Genomic DNA, 21,462 nt, shown 5'->3' with positions numbered 1-21,462 from the left:
CAGGGAGTGGCAACTGACCCTTAACATAGACAAATGTAATATCTTGCGAATACATAGAAAGAAGGATCCCTTATTGTGTGATTATATGAGAGCGGAACAAACAATGGCAGCAGTTACTTCTGTAAAATATCTGGGAGTATGCGTGCTGAACGATTTGAAGTGGAATGATCATATAAAATTAATTGTTGGTAAGGCGGGTGCCAGGTTGAGATTCATTGGGAGAGTCCTTATAAAATGTAGTCCATCAACGAGGTAGGTGGCTTACAAAACACTCGTTCGACCTATACTTGAGTATTGCTCATCAGTGTGGGATCCGTACCAGGTCGGGTTGACAGAGGAGATAGAGAAGATCCAAAGAAGAGCTGCGCGTTTCGTCACAGGGTTATTTGGTAAGCGTGATAGCGTTACGGAGATGTTTAGCAAACTCAAGTGGCACACTCTGCAAGAGAGGCGCTCTGCATCGCGGTGTAGCTTGCTGTGCAGGTTTCGAGAGGGTGCGTTTCTGAATGAGGTATCGAATATATTGCTTCCCCTACTTATAGCTCCCGAGGAGATCACGAATGTAAAATTAGAGAGATTCGAGCGCGCACGGAGGCTTTCCGGCAGTCGTTCTTCCCGCGAACCATACGCGACTGGAAAAGGAAAGGGAGGTAATGACAGTGGCACGTAAAGTGCCCTCCGCCACACATCGTTGCGTGGCTTGCGGAGTATAAATGTAGATGTAGATTAGGAGGTATCCCATGATTTTTGACACCTATGTGTAAAACCCATTAAGGTACATCCTATGCAAGATTATCACGTCATTATTACAGCCACTGGCTTGTTTTGTGGTCCTCACACGTTGAACGTCGAAACGGTTTAAGGCGGTACCATATGATGCCACACATCTGCACAACCGTGTGTCTCTGCTTTCCGCATTGCCAATACCTCATTTATCTAGAGCCATTAGCGAATGTGCGCTGAAAAATTACAACCATTGGTACAGTAGCTCCGTAGCACATCTACACCGTTCCGGCAAGTTATTTAGATATTAATCTGTGTCTATCCCTACTAACCTATAACTCGATCCTGGAAGAACGTCTAACGCCTATTGACCTGGCCTCCACCATACTGTGGGCATCTGATTCTGTGCAAAGCAGATAACCTACCTAAGGCACCACACGCAGATCTTGAGACGCTGTTGATTAAAAGTGAAATTACGTTTCCAACGTACACAAAAAAACCTTTGAAAATCTATGTGAACCATGACGCCAAGTGTCTTTAAATCTATCCATACCTGCGAACCGCTGTTTCGGTTGCTTCTGCACGTTTTTGCGTTTGTGCAGACGCTGACGTATTCCCTCCTCGTTAATGTCGTCAAGTACGGCCTGGAAGCCGGCGTCCTGCCTTTTAATGTTCAAGTGGTTTTATCTCAAAGAGAAACTGTTAAGCAGTTCTGCGAACCACTGAAAGAAGTGATTGTAATAACCTCAGCCAGTCGGCCTTTTACGGCCCAGAGTGTATATACAGGGTGGTCTATTGATAGTGACTGGTCCAAATATCTCACGAAATAAGCATCAAACGGAAAACTACAAACAAAGAAACTCGTCTAGCTTGAAGGGAGAAACCAGATGGCGCTATGGTTGGCCGGCTAGATGGCGCTGCCATAGGTCAAACGGATATCAATTGCGTTTTTTTAAAATAGGAACCCCCATTTTTTATTACATATTCGTGTAGTACGTAAAGAAATATGAATGTTTCAGTTGGACCACTTTTTCCGCTTTCTGATAGATGGCGCTGTAATAGTCACAAACGTATAAGTACGTGGTACCACGTAACATTCCGCCAGTGCGGACGGTATTTGCTTCGTGATACATTACCCTTGTTAAAATGGACCGTTTACCAATTGCGGAAAAGGTCGATATCGTGTTGATGTATGGCTATTGTGATCAAAATGCCCAACGGGCGTATGCTATGTATGCTGCTCGGTATCCTGGACGACATCATCCGAGTGTCCGGACCGTTCAATGGCCCCCACGTTCACCGGATCTGGCGTCCACGGAGTTCTTTCTGTGGGGAAAGTTGAAGGATATTTGCTATCGTGATCCACCGACAACGCCTGACAACATGCGGCAGAGCATTGTCAATGCATGTGCGAACATTACGGAAGGCGAACTACTCGCTGTTGAGAGGAATGTCGTTACACGTATTGCCAAATGCACTGAGGTTGACGGACATCATTTTGAGCATTTATTGCATTAATGTGGTATTTGCAGGTAATTACGCTGTAACAGCATGCGTTCTCAGAAATGATAAGTTCACAATGGTACATGTATCACATTGGAGCAACCGAAATAAAATGTTCAATCGTACCTACGTTCTGTATTTTGATTTAAAAAACTTATCTATTACCAACTGTTCGTCTAAAATTGTGAGCCATATGTTTGTGACTATTACAGCGCCATCTATCAGAAAGCGAAAAAAGTGGCCCAATTAAAATATTCATATTTCTTTACGTACTACACGAATATGTAATAAAAAATGGGGGTTCCTATTTAAAAAAACGCAGTTGATATCCGTTTGACCTATGGCAGCGCCATCTAGCGGGCCAACCATAGCGCCATCTGTTTTCCCCCTTCAAGCTAGACGAGTTTCGTTCTTTGTAGTTTTTTCGTTTGATGCTTATTTCGTGAGATATTTGGCCCGGTCACTATCAATGAACCACCCTGTATAGCCGAGGCATGTACCTTCCCTGAAATTAGTACGTAGCTGTAAGGAAAAACTAATGAGCGTTTCTGACTGATAGTAGATTAATAAAGTTGTTATATTGCCTAAGGTCAATGTATTTATATTTAACATTAATAAGAGTATGAGAGTATTACAACGACACATCCGCAACCTGCTTACTGCGAAGAACCGCCGTGCCTGGCTCCAGACATGTACACAACACCACGCTCCCCATAAACTCTTCCAAGTATTGGTCTGCTTCTCACCGCCTTACTGGGAACCGCCCCACCCCCCAGTACCCTCTCCTCCTTAATGACCGTCCCTTTCCTGACAACCTCAGTAAGGCCAACCACTTTGCCTCCCACCTCTCTGATGTTTTTTCCATCCCAGATGATCCCCACTTTGATTATTCTCTCTTCCCTGATGTCATGGACCGTACAAATACCTCTGTTCCTCCCCTTGCTCCTAGCTTCCAGTACTTGGGCCACATACCACCATCTGAACTTAACACTCCCATCACTACACAGGACATCAGCCTCACACTCCGCACTAAACGGAACACTGCTCCCGGTCATGACTGCGTTACCTACCACCACCTCAAACACTGCCCTCCCTCCTTCCTTTCAATCCTTGCCATCCTCTACAATGTCATCCTTGCCACTGGCTTCTATCCCGACCTGTGGAAAACCTCCCGTATCCTGATGTTCTCCAAACCCAACAAGCCTCCATCTGATGCCTCTTCCTATCGTCCTATCTGTCTCACATCGTTGTTCAGCAAGCTCTTGGAATCCATCCTTTCCTGGCGCATCCATCACCACCTCCACCAAAACCACCTCCTCCCAAACACCCAATGTGGCTTTCGACCTTCCTTCTCTGCTGATGACCAACTCCTCCGCCTCACTCATCTCCTCTCCCTCCAGCTTAACTCCCGCCACTCCGCCATTTTTGTCTCCCTTGACCTCGAAAAGGCCTACAACCGTGTCTGGCATCCCGGTCTCCTGTTTAAACTCCAAACCCACGCCCTTCCTATCAACTACATCCGTCTGGCGGCCTCCTTCCTCTCGCACCGCCCCTCCTATGTTACCATCCATAATGCCAATTCCCACACCTTCTACCCCTTTGCAGGTGTGCCCCGGGGCTCTGTCCTCTCCTCTCCCCTCTCCTCTACCTCCTGTACATGGCAGATATGCCCCAACCCCCCCCCCCCCCTCCAGTACACCTCTTGCAATATGCTGATGACACCGCATTCCTCGCCCTCGCTCCTACCCTCCAACGGTCTCAACACCTTCTCCAGAATCACCTTGACCTTTTTGCTGCATGGTGTAACCAGTGGCTCCTAAAACTCAACCCTTCCAAGACCCAGGCAATCATCGTAGGTCGTACCACTCTCTCCATCCGGCTCCTGGATTTCTCCCTTACTGTCTGCCCCCGTCCTGTCCGCCTCACCTCCACCCTCACCTACCTTAGCCTCACCATTGACCGTCACCTCACCTGGATCCCTCATCTCCGCTCCATCCAATCCAAAGCCCACAACCGCCTCCGACTCCTCAAACTCCTCTCTGGCCGGACGTGGGGTTTGCACCCCTCTACCATCCTCCACACCTACAAATCCTTAATCCGTCCCATCCTCTGTTATGCCAGTCCTGCCTGGATATCTGCCCCCCCCTCCCCAAATTCTATAAGTCCCTCCAAATCCTTGAGCGTCATGCACTCTGCCTCGCCTTCTGTATACACCTCCCGTCCCCCACGCAGATCCTCTATGATCTCATTCCTTTCCCCCATCTGCTCCTATTCTTCGAACATATCCGCCTCCTCTACAACTCCCGCCATCTTGAACCCCCTCACCTCCTGGTTGCTCCTCTCCGCTCCCATCCCCACTCCCTGCTACGTCTTCACCGTTGTGTCCCCCCTACCCTCCATCTCTACACCCTACATCTCCTTTCCCAAGGTGGCTTCCATCAACTCCCCCTCCATTTATCCCTCCTATCAACTCTGATCCTCACTCCCCCGCCTTTCCTCTGTCCTTTCCCTGGGCTCCCTCTTCCCCCCTTCCGTCCTGTTTTCTCCCCACTAAACCTCTCCCTACCTCCCTTCTTCCCCCCCCCCCCCCCCCGAGTCCTTTTGTATTCCCCTCCTCTGCCTACCCTACTCCCTGTCGCGTCTGCCCACTGCCCCCTACCCCTCTTATGGGTCATCATCCTCCATCAGCTCCTTTCCCGGCTCCCCCCCCCCCCTTCGCTTTTACTCTCCTTTCCCCCCTTTTTTATTTTCCCATCATCTGTCCAGTTTCCCCCCACCTGCTCTCGGCTGTGGTACGGCACATTTGCCAACTTTTTAGTGCAGTGTTCCAGTGACTGTTGAGTGTTGTTCGTCTTTCTCGTGTTGCGAACAGAAACCATGCTGTCGCTGGGTGTGAATTTCATGTCTTTTGCGAACAGAAACCAGACTGTCGCCGTGTTTTTTTAATTGCCTGTCTATTGTTTTACCTGTCTGCTTTGTATGTATTTTCTTAGCGTCATCATCCCTCTGTTCTTTGTTTTAAGTTCCACGATTTCTTTTCGCCATGTTACTCTTTAAGTCTCCGATTTTATCGCCTGTTTTTATTATTTATTCTCTTCATCTTTCTAACAAAGTCTGTAGGCTGAAGAGCGGCATACTAAGCTGCTGCCAGCCCGCCCCCTTCGGGGGGAATTGAAATTCAATAAAGGAAAAAAAAAATTATGAGACTATAATTTAATACCAAATTTCCGGAAAGAAATTAGTACTCCTGGAGACACCGCGTCGATTGTGATTGACATATGCCACCTGGGGTATATTAGATTTACTGTTAATGATTTTAACGTCTTCATCCAAGAGGTAGCGTAATGGCATGGCTACCGGAGTGCCATCTGTGTCTACACGCTCACAACCAGGATGCTCAGTGCGGTGCAAACGTGAGATCGAAGCAGGTAAACACGCCAAGGAGACGCACTCGTGCTTCCTACAGCCAACTGAGCGAGTTTGAAAGGGGTCAAAATGTGGCCTTCTGAGTGGTGAGATGGTCCTTCCGTAGAACTGCCACGTTAGTTAGACGTGCTGTGCCAGTTATTCCACGATGCTAGTATCAGTGGTCACGTGAACATTTCCACACCTGTAGACGAGGCTCTGAGCGTTCACGTAGCGCACACGCTTGCCAGGATCGTCGTATTTTAAAGGCAGGGGACCACCATGTCTTTGAACATAAGTGTCATTTCTGTTCGTCTCATCGCGTATTTCTTTCAGTTACCTTTTGTACCATACTGTAGCAGTTCTTTCTGTGTATGGTCCAACTTTAATAGAGCTGTGTTACTTTACAATGACACGCATGCGGCAATTACTTTCGTTCTGATGTTTTGCACACCAGAGTATTAGTGCAAAGTAGATAGTGAATCATAAAATCCATGTGGCACGAAGAGGCGGCATGGCTTTCAAAACATTTCGAAGGGATACGTTGAAGAGAACACTTTTGAAGGGAACGCTACGTTCTACTGACAATATAAAGATATTTGCAGGATTTCAGTCCATTTTTTCCTCAACACAAGAAAAGGAAATTTACTATCATCTCCTTTTGTCGGAGAGAAGATTTTTCGGCCTGACAGCTAAGTATTGCGATAGTCAGTATCCGAACTGTGACAAAAATAGCTGTGAAGGGATGGATCACTGGTTTCTGGAAAAGGCTTCCAACACTGACATTGAGATCAAGTGCGAAGGATGTGCAGTGTGGTCCCACAAAGAGTTGGCGGCTATTAGTGAGCACGAAAGTGAGTCTGGGTGCGAGAACTGTGCCTAAAATGTTTGGATCAGTACTTTTTCGCGGTAGTAAGAATGATTTTTTCCTTAAAAACATGATGCTTATTATTTCATTATGTAATATAATATTATGTAATTAATTTTTTACTCTAAGCGGGGTAATTTGTATTGTAAAGAAGTAATTTTTTCTCTGAATATGCTTTTTCAAAGTTACAACTTGTTTTCTCAGTTTATTTAATCCGTTTTCGCTATGTGGTCGTTTTGCCTCAACCCCCTTGGGCATTATGGGAACTTAGGTGTTTTTCGGGTTATTGATCTTTTGTGCAACGAGAATGAAAAAATTCAGCCAGGCAGGAGAATAGTCGGACTGTACACACCATGATTTTGGAATTTAGCTGAAACTTAGCTAAAAACATCGTCAAACCTTCGGGTAGTCGTCATGCCTGCTCTTGCTGTACTTGCCAGGGGTGTAGTTATTCACGGAAAGCTGCGAGGCGTAGCCGCGCGGCTAAAGTTAGTTTAAGTTAGATTGAGGAGTGCGTAAGCCTAGGGATCGATGACGTGAGCAGTTTGGTCCAATAGGAACTTATCACCACCATCATGTGTGGAAATGAAACGTGGACGATGAATAGCGCAGACAGGATGGGAGTAGAAACTTTTGAAATTTGTAGCTATAGAAGAAAATGGAAGATTACATATACATATAAGGTAACGAATGAATTGATGACACAGCTTCACTAAATGAAGGGTTCGTTTGGCAGTACACATCCTGAGGCATCTAGCAATCGTCAATTCGGTAACAGAAGTGTGAGAGGTAGAAAGATACCAAAGCTTGGATGTAGTAAGCAGTTTAAACTGGATATATGTTTCCATAGTTAACAGAGAATTGAAGAGACTAGTAGCGAGACTCCATTAGACCAGAACTAGAGATGAAGACTACAACGACGACGACGACGTTAAAGAGAAATGAGTATGAACTGCATCCAGCGCTTACTATTACTATCGACAGTCAGCTCAACAGTGCAGCGCAGCATGTATACGCAACGCCGTGATCAGGATACTGCAAGTGGCACCATGCCTCTCACATGTAACCAGCAACTAACCGTCTATTATACGTAGATTGTCGCCGCTGTAGACTTTGACAGCCGTTTTCGGTCGTGCCTGTATGTCTTCAGTCCACCTTGCCTTCAAACCTAGTTGTTGGACTTGGCCACCCTTTGATTGTGGACCTCTGTTTAGGATTACGATTTCGCCTTGTTTTACCAGTCGTTGTCGTCCTTGTTTGTTATTGTCTGTTCTCCATATGTCATTGTAATTACACTCCTGGAAATGGAAAAAAGAACACATTGACACCGGTGTGTCAGACCCACCATACTTGCTCCGGACACTGCGAGAGGGCTGTACAAGCAATGATCACACGCACGGCACAGCGGACACACCAGGAACCGCGGTGTTGGCCGTCGAATGGCGCTAGCTGCGCAGCATTTGTGCACCGCCGCCGTCAGTGTCAGCCAGTTTGCCGTGGCATACGGAGCTCCATCGCAGTCTTTAACACTGGTAGCATGCCGCGACAGCGTGGACGTGAACCGTATGTGCAGTTGACGGACTTTGAGCGAGGGCGTATAGTGGGCATGCGGGAGGCCGGGTGGACGTACCGCCGAATTGCTCAACACGTGGGGCGTGAGGTCTCCACAGTACATCGATGTTGTCGCCAGTGGTCGGCGGAAGGTGCACGTGCCCGTCGAACTGGGACCGGACCGCAGCGACGCACGGATGCGCGCCAAGACCGTAGGATCCTACGCAGTGCCGTAGGGGACCGCACCGCCACTTCCCAGCAAATTAGGGACACTGTTGCTCCTGGGGTATCGGCGAGGACCATTCTCAACCGTCTCCATGAAGCTGGGCTACGGTCCCGCACACCGTTAGGCCGTCTTCCGCTCACGCCCCAACATCGTGCAGCCCGCCTCCAGTGGTGTCGCGACAGGCGTGAATGGAGGGACGAATGGAGACGTGTCGTCTTCAGCGATGAGAGTCGCTTCTGCCTTGGTGCCAATGATGGTCGTATGCGTGTTTGGCGCCGTGCAGGTGAGCGCCACAATCAGGACTGCATACGACCGAGGCACACAGGGCCAACACCCGGCATCATGGTGTGGGGAGCGATCTCCTACACTGGCCGTACACCACTGGTGATCGTCGAGGGGACACTGAATAGTGCACGGTACATCCAAACCGTCATCGAACCCATCGTTCTACCATTCCTAGACCGGCAAGGGAACTTGCTGTTCCAACAGGACAATGCACGTCCGCATGTATCCCGTGCCACCCAACGTGCTCTAGAAGGTGTAAGTCAACTACCCTGGCCAGCAAGATCTCCGGATCTGTCCCCAATTGAGCATGTTTGGGACTGGATGAAGCGTCGTCTCACGCGGTCTGCACGTCCAGCACGAACGCTGGTCCAACTGAGGCGCCAGGTGGAAATGGCATGGCAAGCCGTTCCACAGGACTACATCCAGCATCTCTACGATCGTCTCCATGGGAGAATAGCAGCCTGCATTGCTGCGAAAGGTGGATATACACTGTACTAGTGCCGACATTGTGCATGCTCTGTTGCCTGTATCTGTGTGCCTGTGGTTCTGTCAGTGTGATCATGTGATGTATCTGACCCCAGGAATGTGTCAATAAAGTTTCCCCTTCCTGGGACAATGAATTCACGGTGTTCTTATTTCAATTTCCAGAAGTGTATTTTCACTCCCATCCGCGGATGAAATCAGGACTGAAACAGCCAGAATATTACGCCAAGCGAAACCACCTAACAGCAATCTGTCTCAGGCGGAAAGGAGGGCACTGAGGGAGATCAATGCGAATAAGAGCATTATTGTACTTGCAGCTGATAAAGGAAATGCTACGGTTTTGATGAACACCGAAGATTATCACAAGAAGATTAGTGACCTTTTGGATCCCACTATGTACAAAAAGCTTCAGAAGGATCCTACAACCAAAATTTTGAGAAATACCAATCAACTGGTGAAACAATCTTCTCTTTCTTCGGATGATAAAAAACAACTCTGCAAAACGGAAGCTTATGCACCCAGACTTTATGGACTCCCAAAGGTACATAAACCACAGGTCCCGTTGAGACCGATTGTGAGTGCCGTAGGATCTCCAACACAAGAGGTGGCCAGATATCTCGCCTGCTTGCTGCAGCCACAGATAGGCAGAGCGGTCAGTTACATTAAAAACTCGGCGCATTTCATTGAAAAACTGAGGGAGATTAACGTCAGCCCAAGTGATATTCATGTGAGCTTCGATGTAGTGTCATTGATTACCACGGTGCCTGTAAACGAAGCTATTTCATGTATAGCAGATATTTTTACCACTGATATAGTGGCTTTATTTAAACACTGCCTGACGACAACTTATTTCCAGTATAACAACGAGTTTTACGAACAGATCGACGGGGTGGCGATGGGAAGCCCTCTCAGCCCCGCTGTTGCCAATTTATTTACGGAGATCTTCGAACAGCGAGCGCTGCAGAATGCCAGTGAAAAACCTGCTAAATGGTACCGCTATGTTGATGACACATTTGTAGTGTGGATTCATGGTGAAGAAGAGTTGGATGTCTTCTTGGTGCACCTGAACGGCATTAACCCGAAGGTACAGTTTACGATGGAGAAAGAGAGAAACGGTCGCATCAATTTCCTGGATGTGTCGGTAATTAAACAGGTGGATGGGACGCTGGGCTACAAGGTGTATAGAAAGAACTCTCACACGGATCGATACCTCCACAAGGAATCTAACCATCATCCTAGGCATCCTGGTAGACAGAGCCAACAAAATCTGCAAGCCGGCTTACTTACAAGATGAACTGAATCACCTACGGTCAGCCTTCATGAAAAACGGATATAAATCAAGGAAATTGATCGAGCCCTCCATCAAAAAAGAAAAGAAGCCAGAAGTCCAGAGCAACAACGGTCACCTACTGGAAAAGTTTTCCTACCGTTCATTAATAAGGTCACGGACCGTATCGGGAAAGTGCTGGCCAAGTATGGGATCGAAACAATCTTCAGACCCACCAAGAAGATTAAGGAATATTTAAGGACTGCAAAAGACGCCCGACATCCCCTAGCAACACCTGGGGTGTACAAAATTCCATGCAGTTGTGGACAAGTGTACAGGGTGTTACAAAAAGGTACGGCCAAACTTTCAGGAAACATTCCCCACACACAAAGAAAGAAAATATGTTATGTGGACATGTGTCCGGAAACGCTTACTTTCCGTGTTAGAGCTGATTTTATTACTTCTCTTCAAATCACATTAATCATGGAGTGGAAACACACAGCAACACAACGTAACAGCGTGACTTCAAACACTTTGTTACAGGAAATGTTCAAAATGTCCTCCGTTAGCGAGGATACATGCATCCACCCTCCGTCGCATGGAATCCCTGATGCGCTGATGCAGCCGTGGAGAATGGCGTATTGTATCACAGCCGTCCTCAATACGAGCACGAAGAGTCTCTACATTTGGTACCGGGGTTGCGTAGACAAAAGCTTTCAAATGCCCTCATAAATGAAAGTCAAGAGGGTTGAGGTCAGGAGAGCGTGGAGGCCATGGAATTGGTCCGCCTCTACCAATACATCGGTCACCGAATCTGTTGTTGAGAAGCGTACGAACACTTCGACTGAAATGTGCAGGAGCTCCGTCGTGCATGAACCACATGTTGTGTCGTACTTGTAAAGGCACCTGTTTTAGCAGCACAGGTAGAGTGTCCCGTATGATAGCATGGCGGTGAATCGAGGAAGTACAGTACATACTGACGAAACTAAAATGGTCTCTAACATGGAAATTAAGCGTTTCCGGACACTTGTCCACATAACATCTTTTCTTTATTTGTGTGTGAGGAATGTTTCCTGAAGGTTTGGCCGTACCTTTTTGTAACACCCTGTATATTGGAACAACGAAAAGAAGTGTAAACACCCGCTTAGCCGAACATAAAAGAAACTGTCACTTAGGACACATCGAAAAATCGGCCGTAGCTGAGCATGTTTTTCGAGATGGGAATCACGAAATTAAATTTAATGAGACAAGCGTTCTAGCACGAGCATCCCATTATCATGTATAGAGAAGCAATAGAAATTCACAAACATAACAATTTTAATAGAAAAGAGGAAGTTTTAAAGTTGGACAAAATATGGATGTCGACGTTGCGCCAGCAGAATGACAATCGATTACTCTTAATCGAGAATGACGACGCTTTCCAAAGATTGGCATACCGTCGGCATCACGTGACGAATGGTGGTGCCCTCTATGCGCTCTATAAATGCGAGAGTACCTGGAGCCTCAGTGGCAGTAGCCAGACGACCTCAGAAGATGTCTCCCGCAGATGGAGACGAAACGTCAGATGAAAATTTTATACATCGGCCACGGCCTCTCAGCCCTGAAGTTTCAACTGAAGAAAAGCAGATTAGATTAATACTAGTTCCATGGACCATGAATACGATATTTCGTAATGATGTGGAACGAGTCAAATTTTCCAGTACATGACATAATGAAGTTAATTTAACAACATAATTAAGTTAATAAAAACTTTTTTATTTCTTATTTTTTTTATTTTTTAAATAATTTTTTGTTTTTTGTTTTTTCTTTCTTTCTTAATTTATATCTAAAAATTCCTCTATGGAGTAGGAGTAGTTGTCATTCAGAAATTCTTTTAATTTCTTCTTAAATACTTGTTAGTTATCTGTCAGACCTTTTATACTATTTGTTAAGTGACCAAAGACTTTAGTGGCAGTATAATTCACCCCTTTCTGTGCCAAAGTTAGATTTAATCTTGAATAGTGAAGATCACTCTTTCTCCTAGTATTGTAGTTATGCACACTATTACTTTTGAATTGGGTTTGCTTGTTAATAACAAATTTCATAAGAGAGTATACATACTGTGAAGCTACTGTGAATATCCCTAGATCCTTAAATAAATGTCTGCAGGATGATCTTGGGTGGACTCCAGCTATTATTCTGATTACACGCTTATGTGCAATAAATACTTTATTCCTCAGTGATGAATTACCCCAAAATATGATGCCATATGCAAGCAATGAGTGAAAATAGGCGTAGTAAACTAATTTGCTAAGATGTTTATCGCCAAAATTTGCAATGACCCTTATTGCACAAGTAGCTGAACTCAAACGTTTCAGCAGATCACCAATGTGTTTCTTCCAATTTAATCTCTCACCAATGGACACACCGAAAAATTTGGAATATTCTACCTTAGCTATATGCATCTGATTAAGGTCTATATTTATTAATGGAGTCATACCATTTACTGTATGGAACTGTATGTACTGTGTCTTATCAAAATTCAGCCAGAGTCCGTTTACAAGGAAGCACTTAGTAATTTTCTGAAAGACATTATTGACAATTTCATCAGTTAATTCTTGTTTGTCAGGTGTGATTACTATACTTGTATCATCAGCAAAGAGAACTAACTTTGCCTCTTCATGTATGTAGAATGGCAAGTCATTAATATATATTAAGAACAACAAAGGACCCAAGACCGACCCTTGTGGAACCCCATTCTTGATAGTTCCCCAGTTTGAGGAATGTGCTGATCTTTGCATATTATGAGAACTGCTTATTTCAACTTTTTGCACTCTTCCAGTTAGGTATGAATTAAACCATTTGTGCACTGTCCCACTCATGCCACAATATTTGAGCTTGTCTAGCAAAATTTCATCATTTACACAATCAAAAGCCTTTGAGAGATCAAAAAAAAATCCCAATGGGTGGTGTTCGTTTATTCAGATCATTCAAAATTTGATTGGTGAAAGCATATATAGCATTTTCTGTTGGAAAACTTTTCTTGTAACCGAACTGACATTTTGTTAGTACTTCATTTTTACAGATGTGTGAAGCTACTCTTGAATACATTACTTTCTCAAAAAATTGGATAAAGCTGTTAGAAGGGAGATTGGACAGTAACTGTTGACAGAGAATTGTTGTCAGAGAAAATCGTTGACTGCAGTTGATCTGTGGAAGGAGAATTACCTGTGGTAGTTTCTTGGGAGGCTGCAGCTGCATTCCTCCGTAAGTGACGACTCCGGGGAGCATCGGCCTCGGCACGTTGAAGGCGACGTGCGAGTTGAGCAGCACGAGCGCCGTGGTCTGCTCCAGCTGGGCGATGCTGGGAGCGTCCGGCACATGGCGTCGCACAATGGCGTCCACCCTGGGCAGGTAGACGTAGCGCCGGTACAGCTTGGTCAGCAGGCTGAAGGCGGCGTTGCCAGCGCGGTCCAGCAGCGAGTCCAGCCGGCCGTAGTCCAGGAAGATGTTGGGCAGGTAGGCCAGCGGTGTCGGGTTGCCCACCATGTCGTCCATCCACGGCGCGCCCTCGAAGGGGCACAGCCCCACGATGGGCACCTGGAACTTGTGGGCCAGCACCAGGAAGCAGTCGTTGAAGAACAGCTCATTGATCAGTAGGTCGAAGCGCTCGGTCTTCGACTTGAGCAGCCGTTGTACTGCCTCCTCCTCCATCAGCCGCTCGCAGGCGCGTTCTCCGTAGCGGAACAGTCTGCTCATTATGTCGATTTTGTCCTTGCCGTAGTCAAAGATGTCCACCCCGACACCTAAAGCGAACAATGCATTAAGTATCAAAATTTCAACTCTACAGATGGGTACATACAAGCTCAAACGGAATAAAGGCAATAACAATTCACAGAAACTGTAACGCACAGAAATAAATGGGACAGATACAGGGTGAAAAGTATTTAAACCGACAAACTCTGGGAGTTTGCAGGGGACATCAAAACAAGTATTTTCCCTAATGTCATTTTTTCCTATGGGGATTATTTAAACGAGTGGAGGCCGTATTACGCTCTTCAGTTGTTAGAGGCCGTGTTACGATCTTTAGTTGTTAGAGGGCGTATTACGCTCTTCAGTTATAGGAAACTGCTGTCCATTAGTGTAGAAGTGCATTGTCTCTGTTTACTAATGGAGCTATACATCTGGAGCGAGTACACTGATATTGTTGGTGAGTACTACGTAGCGCACCACAACGGACGAGCTGCACAGCGGGTTTGTCAACAACAATATCCTAATCGCCGTATCCCGCATCATACGACCTTTGCTGCTGTGTACCAACGTCTGCGTCAGACAGGGTGATTTAGCAGAGTACCTGGACAGGAACGCCGTCGCACTTTAAGAACGCTGTAATTTGAGGAAGCTGTCTTGCAGCATGTGGAGCGGGATCCTTCAATCAGCACTCGTGCAATTGCGTGTAACATGGGGACGAATCAGACGAATGTATGAACAGTCCTTCGAGAGCAATTGTAACGTCCATTTCACTTACAGCGTGTCCTCAACCTGGAACCAGTTGATTATCCACCAAGAGCACAGTTTTCGCAGTGGTACCTGGGACAGTGCGAAATGCATCCTACATTACCATTTACCGATGAAGCAAAGTTCGGGCGTGATGGAGTCTTCAGAATGCACAATTCGCATGTTTGGAGTGAGGATAACCCACAGGCCACAGTTACTAGCGCTCATCAAGTGCGGTTCTTCGTTAATGTGTGGGTCGGTGTTGTTGTGGACTGTTTAATTCGGCCGTATCTGCAACCTAGGCCATTAAATGGCAGGCACTATTACAATTTCCTCTCCAGAGCATTGCCAGAATTGCTGGAAGACGTCCCGCTCCCTACAAGACAACACATGTGGTTCCAATATGACGGGCCGCCGGCACATTTCAGTCGTCGTGTGCGTCGATTCCTGGACCGAGGGCTCCCAGAAACGTGGATTTGCAGAGGTGTTTCTGTTACTCAAACATTTAATACAGTTTTCCCGGAGACAACACTCCCACATCACGATATTGAGCGAGATTTGATTAACAAATTTCGAAGTACTGGTTCAGTGACAGATGCACCAAGAAATGGTCGTCCCAGCGTTTTGTCTGAGGATAAACTACTCGATATTTCCGATAAAGTGTCCACGAGTCCGAACAAGTGAGTAAGAAAACTCGCCCAGGAAGAGTCGGAACCGCCCACACAGCTGGAAAGAAAAAAATTTGAACTTTTCCCATACAAAGTGACAGTCGTGCAAGAACTGAAAAATACTGATCATGGCAAGAGACTGCATTATTGTGAATGGTTCAAAAATTTCTATCAACAAAATGGAAGTGATATTCTTAATGAAACGTTTTTCACTGATGAGGCGTGGTTTCATTTATCCGGGTACATGAACTCGCAATATTCTCGTATGTGGAAGTACTGCAAATCTATTGTGTATTCATGAGGAACCACTTCGTTCTGTGAAAATAGGAGTTTGGATTGCCATTTCTAGACGTCGGATTGTGGGTCCCATATTTTTCAAAGAAACAATAAATGCACAACGGTACCGCAGTGATATTCTGTACCCATTCATAGGAGAACTTCTGTTAAGTGAAATACTGAACGGTTATTTTCAACAAGATGGTGCAGCCGCGCATAGAGGTTGCGTTTCAATGACACTGGTTGTTTGTTTATGTTTTTGGTGATCGCATAATTTCACAGGGACTTTGGCCTCCACGATCGCCTGACCTAACACAACCTGGCTGTTTCTTCTGGGGTGCAGCGAAAGCAACTGTCTATAAAAACCGTGCAAAATCCATCGATGAATTGAAAACTGCAATATCCACTTTCACTGCTTCTGTTGCAGAAGAAATGTTACAGCAGTTGTTTGTAAACATGATTAGACGATTTGAATTGTGTATTCAACAACATTGGGGAAACTATAAACTTTTAATGTGGAAATTTGTAAGTAAAAATTAATATTCAATAAATTAATAACTTGTATTTCACTGAGTTTCATTTCGGTATATTCACTGCGGCATACGGCACGCGCGGCTAACAATCATACGGCACTGCGGAGAGACTTTTTGAACTCCCCGTAGTTGTCGAGAATATACATAATGGATGTGCGAGTGCAGGTTGTAAACACGCGGAAGTTGAAGTCTGTCCGTCAGCCGTGCTCGGATAGCCTAATGGTGACGAGCGGGAAATCTAGATTGGAATCCCGGTCGGGCACAAATTTTCATTGTGCTCATTCCGTTATACTCTAACAGCAGATGGTTGCCCATATTCGCAGCTACGAATACATTTCACGTACATGATTTCCAGGGACAGCTTAAAACCCTTGAGATATGAATTACACAGCAAATTACAACACGTTTAGTGGACGAGGTTGACTTACGATGCAAAATGGGAACAAGAAGTAGAAATTGTGGATATTTTGTCTAGAGAAAAACGTAGTTTTTATTGGTTTTCGGGACACACCCATACAGCCATCCCAACTGTGAAATGTCGTTTATGACCATAAGAACGCAAGGACTGATAAAACCGAGCACTCTAGCGGAGAAAATATCTAACCCCTTTCCCCCCTTCCCCCCCCCTCCACACTTCCCTGCGTCTATCGCTGTGCTGGTTCCACACATGAAAATGGTACTAGGTTGGGTTTTTTATTTCGTTGTTTATTTTCGTATTCTTTTTACATTTTCTTTATTTAGTTGTTGATAGACACAAATTTCACAATTTTGGGATTCAAAAGAATTGAAACTTTTCTTTAGGAAGGCTTCAGAAAAATAAGAAAAAAAGCTATCCAATTCCTTGACGATTTTCAAATAAAGCGCGAAAGCATGGGAGCCTCTCCTACTTCCAGTGAGCGTTCATCGTATATTGGCGAAAAACGAGGGGGGGGGGGGGGGGGTTAGTATCGTTATCACACGCGACTACATAGTGGGCATAGTGTCTGAGAAACCATACGATCGAATTAGTCTTCGTCCGAGGGTAAACGGAGAAGTCTGGACTCTGAAGAAGTTCAACCGAGAAGGCAGCTTTAGTCGGTTTGGAAAGGAAGATCAGTCGGCGGCGGATCCAGTGGCAGCGTTCTCGTCCACAAGAGAGAAGCCTTTGGGGAAACATATCAGGTTGATGACATGCATCGCATAGACCAGTCGGAATGGGACCAATGCAATGGAGGCGTTCGTTGGTTGGGATCAGATTTTGAGTGACCCTATACCACGGTGAAGTGACTTTCATCGGGAGAATAGGAAGACACGTGAAAGCATACCGTTTTCCGTGATATTAATGGCGCGGCCATTTCAACTGGGAGAGGGATTTTTGTACTCTTCGAAAAAGCAAAGATCTAGTTGTAATGCGTGTTAATGATAAAATGTCGACTCCTAGAAAACTTATAAAATTCACGTATTTGTCACAATTTAGATTTGATCCGGCCAACATCGGCAGGAAGAGGCAGACTGGCCGGTCGAAGACACGAAAATCAGCGAGATCTAATAGAATGAGTACATGGTGAAATGTTACACGGTGTAAACGATGTTGAAGCCTTCTCTCTGATATTGGGACGGAACCTCGCAAACACTTCATATCGAAATCGAAAAATTTTTACAGAGGAAACGACGACAGTTTCATCAATTTTCGCGGCATCATCGGGGGAGCGGGAATATTTGTGCAACACAGTACACTTTGCTGAAAATGTAGGAATCTCCGCATTTCGTGAAGAAGACTAGGGGAACGGCAGTCGAATTCACGAATTGACCCTTGAATTCGATTCGTCACATACTGCCAATTGATTGCAGCCCTAAGATCTGTGGCCCGTAGGCCATGAAAAGAAAACCTGTTGAAAACCCCACAATGGTAGCAGTATAACGGTACAGCCTCCCCAGGACTCATATGAAATGTCCGATACCACCTTTTGTTTTATATGCATCCGGATAGTTATCAGACAAATCAGTGCTTCCTAAGGCCTTGCATGTGTGTCTATATCATTCTGTCGTATTAGATAGAAAAACTTTATATTCATTGTGAAGGCGTGTGGAATGTTCTGGAAGGACCCGCGTTGTCGTAATTATCGGTGTATTGTTGTCATTGATAAAATTATGTACATATACTAAATTAAGTAACTAATGGAGAAATTGAAGTAATAAGTCCTTAGAAATAAATAACTAGAGTCTGCAGAGATGTTAATATGAAGAATCAGCGCTTCTAATTAACAAAATTAGACTCCAAAAACCCAGTAACCTTAGACCTCACTATCTTGAGAAACAGCTTAAAAGTTATTACCAAGCGATGTATTTTCATTTGTTATTTATTTTTATGTCTTCCTCTGTAATTAATATTCTTTGTAATTAGATTTCAAATTTACTCTCCAATTGTTTACATCTCAGTTTTCCAATTTCCAGAATTTGTGGCGTTATTTGTACAGTACATGACATGTAATAAATGGTTACCTATTCAAATCTGTACATGTCCTTTGAGCCCTACTATTTGGTATGTCGTATGGTCGCCATGCACTGCAATTAGAGCTGCTATACGCCGTGGCATTGAATAAATAAGGTTCTGAATACGTTCCTGAGGGGTTTCCCTCCACGCAGTTTGTATCCGAGCCCACAAATCCGTGACACCAGTTACTGGAGGACCGTGACGCACCAGGTGCCGACCAACACATCCCAGACATGTCTGATGGGCGACATGTCTGACGAACGTTCAGGCCAAGGAAGCAATGGTACCGTCGCTCTTCGAAACCGGCTTGTACATTCCTCGCAATATGTGGCTGGGCATTGTCCTGTTGAAATGTGGCCAGTGGAGATGCTTGAATCAGGGGGAGTACCTCAGGCTCCACAACCTCCGTTAGGTACCGGTTGCTGTTCGAAGTACCCTCAATACGTACGAGGCGAGATCGGTTGTTGTAACCAGTGGTGCCCCAGACCATCACACCTGGTGTTGGCCCGCTATGGCGCTCCACAATGCAGCCCTCTAGTACACGCTCACCACGGTACCGCCGAACACTTATGCGGCCATCACTGTAGGACACGTTGAGGCGGGACTCGTCCGGAAAGATTACATGTTGCCACTCAGCACCCCAGTGACGGTGTTTACGTGCCAATTGCAGTCGGAGGAGTTTGTGGTATCTGGACAATGGAAGCCGACGTAATGGCATGTGTGCAATCAGTCCAACCTGCAGCAGACTGTGACGAACCGTCGGTGCAGACAAGTTCACACCTGCTGCAGTGCCAACACTTTGGATGTCGCTGTACGGTCCGTAGTGGCCATACGGTCAAGATGACTCTCATCCCGTGCTGTGGTCTTGTTCCGTGGTCCAGTTCCCACTCGTCGCTGCCAACGACCTTCCTCTATCCACTGCTTCCACACGGTCATCACTGTCGTCGCAGCATGCCCTGTGTGAGCCGAAATGTCACGGTATGACAACCCTGTTTCCCGGTCCCGCTGCCCCGTTCGAACTCTCTCACATGCCGTTGTGGCTCCCTTTGACGTGGACGTGGACGTGGCATACTGGCACTCACTGTATTGTTTCCACCTTGTCTGCACCGACTGCACTGGGCGCAACACCGACCCTGTTGGACCGACACGAGAGGGCTCTCCTCGGCCTACGTGTACCCCATCTCGCTGCAAAACGTATCACGTACTGCTTGCACACCCATCGCCACTTCACCAAGTGCGCCGCTATTCGGGTAATTCCTTCTTGGTGTTGCACTTTTCACAAACGCAGTGTAGGTAGGCCGGCTTTTAATGCAAAATGTCGGGCTAAATAAAACGCCAAATCCGGTTTTTCTATTTTTAGATCTGGCAAATCTAATTCTGTATTACTTCTTACTATTACCCATGAATGTACGATGTGACTTGCTTAAGATGTTCACAACTTATCTTGTAATTGGCCAATTATTTTTGGGTTATTTCTCTGGACAATAAGAACTGCCTTTCATTCATCCATATTTAAAGAAAATTAAATTTTCACTCTACAGCGGAATGTGCGCTGATACGAAACTTCCTGGCAGATTAAAACTGTGTGCCGGACCGAGACTCGAACACGGGACCTTTGCCTTTCGCGGGCAAGTGCTCTACTAACTGAGCTACCCAAGCATGGCTCACGCCCCGTCCACTCGACGAGGTACTGGCGGAATTAAGGCTGTGAGGACGGAGCGGGAGTCGTGCTTGGGTAGGTCAGTTGGTAGAGCACTTGCCCGCGAAAGGCAAAGGTCCCGTGTTCGTGTCTCGGTCCGGCACACAGTTTTAATCCGCCAGGAAGTTTTAAAGCTGCCATTTATCACACAAAGTGGAAATTTTGTTCAAATCTTTATGCAAATCCCTACTATCGTGAAACGATGATAATTTACTGTGCACAATAGTGTCGACAACGAACAGTCTCATAGAGCTGCTGATCCTATCTGACAGTGTACGTATGCTGAAATCATTAGGGGTCTTTCTTCCGATTTCACATTCTTTTGTATGGGACATCGGCCGTAATCGGTTCTGTTAGTCAAATATTTCTCTAGTCAGTCACGCATCTGCAGAGATACTCCCTATGAGCGTTGGGGGTCGGTAGTGGACGCTGTGGTGCAGTGTGGAACGCCTGTTAAAATAAGTTAGAAGAGCATGGTCAGTGGTTGTGGTTGCCCATCATTTAATCTGGGCTTCACTAGTGGCCCATCATCCGCTGTTGCAATCAATAACAGTCGATACCGACCCGTCCAATGAAACGTATTATCCACAGCAGGGACTGTGTCCAGAATCCAGTTATGGAACACCCGTGATACTGTGGCACATGAAAAGCTGGTGCCTACACATCCTCGGAGGTGGAATGGCTCATACGTCAGGGACACACGACTCACTGCAGTCACACTTTTTGCTATCACTTGGATTACTCATCCTGTCACGCTAATGGCTAATACCACGAGGGACGAAATTCCATTCTATTTCATTCCCCGATTCGGCAGCAATGGTTTCTCTCCAACACTATATTCAAATCAATTTCTCATGAGTTCAACTGTGCGAATACTTGATATAACAGGCGATCAAGAAGTTTCCTTTCAGAATTCGTATCCAATCAGGTAAAATCGCTGTGAGCATTTAGGTAATTATCTCACTGACACATCAAGTTGAAGATCCCCGTTTGGTAAAACAGCGTGTCCTGATGAGTGAAGAAGTC

General features: G+C 45.8%; 1 protein-coding gene across 1 annotated transcript in view; it reads right to left on the bottom strand.

Moving 5' to 3' along the window:
• Window positions 1-21,462, bottom strand: part of LOC124544959 (UDP-glycosyltransferase UGT5-like) — a 134,804-nt gene that overhangs the window by 59,658 nt on the left and 53,684 nt on the right. Inside the window, exon 3 of the mRNA XM_047123706.1 lies at window positions 13,519-14,096. Coding sequence (XP_046979662.1) covers window positions 13,519-14,096 — 578 coding nt within the window. The remainder of the gene's footprint in view (window positions 1-13,518; window positions 14,097-21,462) is intronic.

The sequence above is a fragment of the Schistocerca americana genome, chromosome 8, assembly GCF_021461395.2.
Source record: "Schistocerca americana isolate TAMUIC-IGC-003095 chromosome 8, iqSchAmer2.1, whole genome shotgun sequence".
Classification (NCBI taxonomy): Eukaryota; Metazoa; Arthropoda; class Insecta; order Orthoptera; family Acrididae; genus Schistocerca; species Schistocerca americana.
Note: the sequence above shows the minus strand (reverse complement) of the source record. Positions and strands in the feature narration are given on the sequence as shown.